This window comes from Callionymus lyra, chromosome 2 (genome assembly GCF_982586985.1).
Source record: "Callionymus lyra chromosome 2, fCalLyr1.hap1.1, whole genome shotgun sequence".
Lineage (NCBI taxonomy): Eukaryota > Metazoa > Chordata > Actinopteri > Syngnathiformes > Callionymidae > Callionymus > Callionymus lyra.
This window is the reverse complement of record NC_141819.1, coordinates 175,140-181,139: the sequence shown is the minus strand read 5'-3', so window position 1 is coordinate 181,139 and position 6,000 is coordinate 175,140. Positions and strand designations below refer to the sequence as shown.

Here is a 6,000-nt window from a genome sequence, read left to right as displayed (position 1 = left end):
AAGTCTCGGGGAGTCTCTGGAGTCTCGGGGAGTCTCAGGGGTGTCGGGGTGCCCCCCCTTCACTGTGACCTGCTGCGCCTCCACAATTAAAGGCTGAACAGTTAATGAGTCTCTCCATCAGTTAAATGCTGTCATTAAATCAATCAAAGCTCCTTCAGTGGCGGCGATGATTGACAGCTGGAACAAAGATCTGGAGAATATCAAGTGGACCTGAAGTGAGTCTGATGACGATCTGCTGTCACTCTGACGTCGTCATGGTGACGAGTGAAGCTGGCGAGCAGGTCCAGGTTATTTAAGGCGGAGCGAGCGTCGAACTCGCAAACATGTGCGAAGACTCGGAGCTGCTGGACCAGGAGACCATCATGGTAGGAGATCTTTGATAATAACTCTAACGATATTAGTAATGATAATATTAACAAGAATAATATCAAGAATAATAACAATAATATAAACAATAGTAACAATATTAATAATAATAATAAACAAAATAATAATATTAACAAAAAAAATAATAATAACAATTATAATAATATTAACAATAATAATAATAATATTAACAATAATAATAACATTAACAATAATAATAATATTAACAGTAATAATAATAATAATAATAATAATAATAACATTAACAATAATAATAATAATAATAATAATAATAATAATAATAATAGTAATATTAATTTAAAAAATAATAATAATAATATTAACAATAATAATAATATTAACAATAATAATAATAATAATAATATTAATAATCATATTAATATTAATAATAATATTAACAATAATAATAATATTAACAATAATAATCATATTAACAATAATATTAACAATAATAATAATATTAATAATAATATTAACATTAATATTAACACTAATATTAACAATAATAATAATATTAACAATAATAATAATAATAATAATAATAATAATAATCTTGATTCTCACTCGTCCGTAGATTTGAATTTGAAGTAAATTCTCTATGTATTTATTTCTATCGTTAACTAAAGTCTCAGATTTTGTGATTTTAAATATGTTTGAATGAAACAAAATATCGTTTAACAGTGAAGAAGATGTTTTAATAATATATTAATAAAATGTACATTAACATTTAAACAAACATTTAAACAAACATTTAAATAAACATTTAAACAAACATTTAAACAAACATTTAAACAAACATTTAAACAAACATTTAAACAGACATTTAAACAAACATTTAAACATTTAAACAAACATTTAAACAAACATTTAAACTAACATTTAAACTAACATTTAAATTAACATTTAAACAAACATTTAAACATTTAAACAAACATTTAAACATTTAAACTAACATTTAAACTAACATTTAAATTAACATTTGAATAAACATTTAAACAAACATTTAAACAAACATTTAAACAAACATTTAAACAAACATTTAAACATTTAAACAAACATTTAAACATTTAAACAAACATTTAAACAAACATTTAAACAAACATTTAAACAAACATTTAAACAAACATTTAAACAAACATTTAAACTAACATTTAAATTAACATTTAAATAAACATTTAAACAAACATTTAAACAAACATTTAAACATTTAAACAAACATTTAAACAAACATTTAAACAAACATTTAAACAAACATTTAAACTAACATTTAAACTAACATTTAAACTAACATTTAAACATCTAAACAAAAATTTAAACAAACATTTAAACAAACATTTAAACATTTAAACAAACATTTAAACAAACATTTAAACAAACATTTAAACAAACATTTAAACAAACACTAAACAAACATTTAAACATTTAAAGAAACATTCAAACAAACATTTAAACATTTAAACAAACATTTAAACAAACATTTAAACAAACATTTAAACAAACATTTAAACATTTAAACATTTAAACAAACATTTAAACAAACATTTAAACAAACATTTAAACAAACATTTAAACAAACATTTAAACAAACATTTAAACAAACATTTAAACAAACACTAAACAAACATTTAAACATTTAAAGAAACATTCAAACAAACATTTAAACATTTAAACAAACATTTAAACAAACATTTAAACAAACATTTAAACAAACATTTAAACAAACATTTTAACATTTTAACAAACATTTAAACATTTTAACAAACATTTAAACATTTAAACAAACATTTAAACATTTAAACATTTAAACAAACATTTAAACATTTAAACAAACATTTAAACAAACATTTAAATTAACATTTAAACAAACATTTAAATAAACATTTAAACAAACATTTAAACAAAAATGTAAACAAACATTTAAATAAACATTTAAACAAACATTTAAACAAACATTTAAACATTTTAACAAACATTTAAACATTTAAACAAACATTTAAACATTTAAACATTTAAACAAACATTTAAACATTTTAACAAACATTTAAACATTTAAACAAACATTTAAACATTTAAACATTTAAACAAACATTTAAACATTTAAACATTCAAACAAACATTCAAACAAACATTCAAACAAACATTTAAATAAACATTTAAACAAACATTTAAACAAACATTTAAACAAACATTTAAATAAACATTTAAACAAACATTTAAACAAAAATGTAAACAAACATTTAAATAAACATTTAAACAAACATTTAAACAAACATTTAAACATTTAAACAAAAATGTAAACAAACATTTAAATAAACATTTAAACAAACATTTAAACAAACATTTAAACATTTAAACAAACATTTAAACAAAAATTTAAACAAAAATGTAAACAAACATTTAAACAAAAATGTAAACAAACATTTAAACAAACATTCAAACAAACATTTAAATAAATATTTTAACAAACATTTAAATAATTCATTGTTGTGTGTGTTCATTATTGTGTGTGTTCAATGTTGTGTGTGTTCATTATTGTGGGTGTTCAATGTTGCGTGTGTTCATTATTGTGTGTGTTCAATGTTGTGTGTGTTCAATGTTGTGTGTGTTCATTGTTGTGTGTGTTCAATGTTGTGTGTGTTCATTGTTGTGTGTGTTCATTGTTGTGTGTGTTCATTGTTGTGTGTGTTCAATGTTGTGTGTGTTCAATGTTGTGTGTGTTCATTGTTGTGTGTGTTCAATGTTGTGTGTGTTCATTGTTGTGTGTGTTCATTGTTGTGTGTGTTCAATGTTGTGTGTGTTCAATGTTGTGTGTGTTCATTGTTGTGTGTGTTCATCATTGTTGTGTGTGTTCATTATTGTGTGTGTTCATTGTTGTGTGTGTTCATTGTTGTGTGTGTTCATTGTTGTGTGTGTTCAATGTTGTTTGTGTTCATTGTTGTGTGTGTTCAATGTTGTGTGTGTTCATTGTTGTGTGTGTGTTCATCATTGTTGTGTGTGTTCATTATTGTGTATGTTCATTGTTGTGTGTGTTCATTGTTGTGTGTGTTCATTGTTGTGTGTGTTCATCATTGTTGTGTGTGTTCATTATTGTGTGTGTTCATTATTGTGTGTGTTCATTATTGTGTGTGTTCATTGTTGTGTGTGTTCATTGTTGTGTGTGTTCATCGTTGTGTGTGTTCATTGTTGTGTGTGTTCATCGTTGTGTGTGTTCATTATTGTGTGTGTTCATTGTTGTGTGTGTTCATTGTTGTGTGTGTTCATCGTTGTGTGTGTTCATCGTTGTGTGTGTTCATTGTTGTGTGTGTTCAGGGGGCGTCAGTGGAGGAACTGGACGAGCCGGCGTCTCTACACACCTTGACTTCCACAGCTTTGCAGACCAGGAGTGTTTGCGTCTGTTGTGATCAGGAGATCATCGACAAATATTTACTGAAGGTCTTTGAACGCATCACTTTATCAAGTACTGACTCACCTAGTACTGTTCATCTGGTACTGACTCACTGACTCATCTGGTACTGACTCACTGACTCACCTAGTACTGTTCATCTGGTACTGACTCACTGACTCATCTGGTACTGACTCACTGACTCACCTAGTACTGTTCATCTGGTACTGACTCACTGACTCATCTGGTACTGACTCACTGACTCACCTAGTACTGTTCATCTGGTACTGACTCACTGACTCATCTGGTACTGACTCACTGACTCACCTAGTACTGTTCATCTGGTACTGACTCACTGACTCATCTGGTACTGACTCACTGACTCATCTGGTACTGACTCACTGACTCACCTAGTACTGTTCATCTGGTACTGACTCACTGACTCATCTGGTACTGACTCACTGACTCATCTGGTACTGACTCACTGACTCATCTGGTACTGACTCACTGACTCATCTGGTACTGACTCACTGACTCATCTGGTACTGACTCACTGACTCACCTAGTACTGTTCATCTGGTACTGACTCACTGACTCATCTGGTACTGACTCACTGACTCACCTAGTACTGTTCATCTGGTACTGACTCACTGACTCACCTAGTACTGTTCATCTGGTACTGACTCACTGACTCATCTGGTACTGTTCATCTGGTACTGACTCACTGACTCATCTGGTACTGACTCACTGACTCACCTAGTACTGTTCATCTGGTACTGACTCACTGACTCATCTGGTACTGTTCATCTGGTACTGACTCACTGACTCATCTGGTACTGACTCACTGACTCACCTACTACTGTTCATCTGGTACTGACTCACTGACTCATCTGGTACTGACTCATCTGGTACTGACTCACTGTCTCACCTGGTACTGACTCATCTGGTACTGACTCACTGACTCACCTACTACTGTTCATCTGGTACTGACTCACTGACTCATCTGGTACTGTTCATCTGGTACTGACTCACTGACTCATCTGGTACTGTTCATCTGGTACTGACTCACTGACTCATCTGGTACTGACTCATCTGGTACTGACTCACTGTCTCACCTAGTACTGTTCATCTGGTACTGACTCACTGACTCACCTAGTACTGTTCATCTGGTTCTGACTCACTGACTCATCTGGTACTGACTCACTGACTCACCTAGTACTGTTCATCTGGTACTGACTCACTGACTCACCTAGTACTGTTCATCTGGTACTGACTCACTGACTCATCTGGTACTGACTCATCTGGTACTGACTCACTGACTCACCTAGTACTGTTCATCTGGTTCTGACTCACTGACTCATCTGGTACTGACTCACTGACTCACCTAGTACTGTTCATCTGGTTCTGACTCACTGACTCATCTGGTACTGTTCATCTGGTTCTGACTCACTGACTCATCTGGTACTGTTCATCTGGTTCTGACTGAAGCTGTCACACCACGGGTGAAATGTGCCCCTAATTCGCTAGGAGCAGATCAATTGCTGCCTGGTAGACCTGGATAATGGCCGATCTCACCCAATGAGAGACCTCTGAGGGGAGACCGGCTCACCAGACCAACATCTACTGTGAAGAAGGCATCAGAGCAGCTGAGTGAGACCAGGCGCCGCAAAACAAAACCAGGACAACAGGTGAAAATCTTGACCCAAGTAGGGCGGCGGTTGAAAGGCCTGCAGCGTGAGAGTTGTTGCCCGGAAGGAGGAGTTGAGATCCTTCCGACAACGGAACTCTGGGTTCGGACACAATGACACTGATGACTCCTCGACACTCAGGGCTAACAAGCTCACTCGCTCTCTTCGTGGACGTCTGTGCCAGAAGGATCGAGACCTCAAACAAAATGTCCGGTGGGACTTGGTGCAAGAAAATCCAGCTGGAGAACTGGAGAGCCCGCTGAGGGCTGGAAGGCCTCACAGGAGGTGGAAGCCTGTAGGCCACCCGTAAGAACCGTACCACCAGAGGGTGGGTACGCGCCGAAGCACCCCACATGCCTTGTTCTTACTGCTGATCCAAAAACTGTCAGTGTCGCCATGTCCGTTATCCAGCAAATGTTGCAGGAAAGACAGCAGAGACCAATCAGGAGCTGTGGTCCGGGGACTCGTCTGCACACCAGCGAAAATCCAGCGTGTGGAGAATGTCCTGGTCCAGAGTCCCGCTCAGCTTGTCCGATGCAAGAG

General features: G+C 33.4%; 1 protein-coding gene across 1 annotated transcript in view; it reads left to right on the top strand.

The window, feature by feature from the left end:
- Window positions 1-323: 323 nt before the first annotated feature.
- The window catches only part of LOC148085010 (LIM/homeobox protein Lhx8-like), a 52,564-nt gene continuing 46,887 nt past the window's right edge, over window positions 324-6,000 (top strand). Inside the window, exons 1-2 of the mRNA XM_087785554.1 lie at window positions 324-365; window positions 3,697-3,819. Coding sequence (XP_087641680.1) covers window positions 324-365; window positions 3,697-3,819 — 165 coding nt within the window. The remainder of the gene's footprint in view (window positions 366-3,696; window positions 3,820-6,000) is intronic.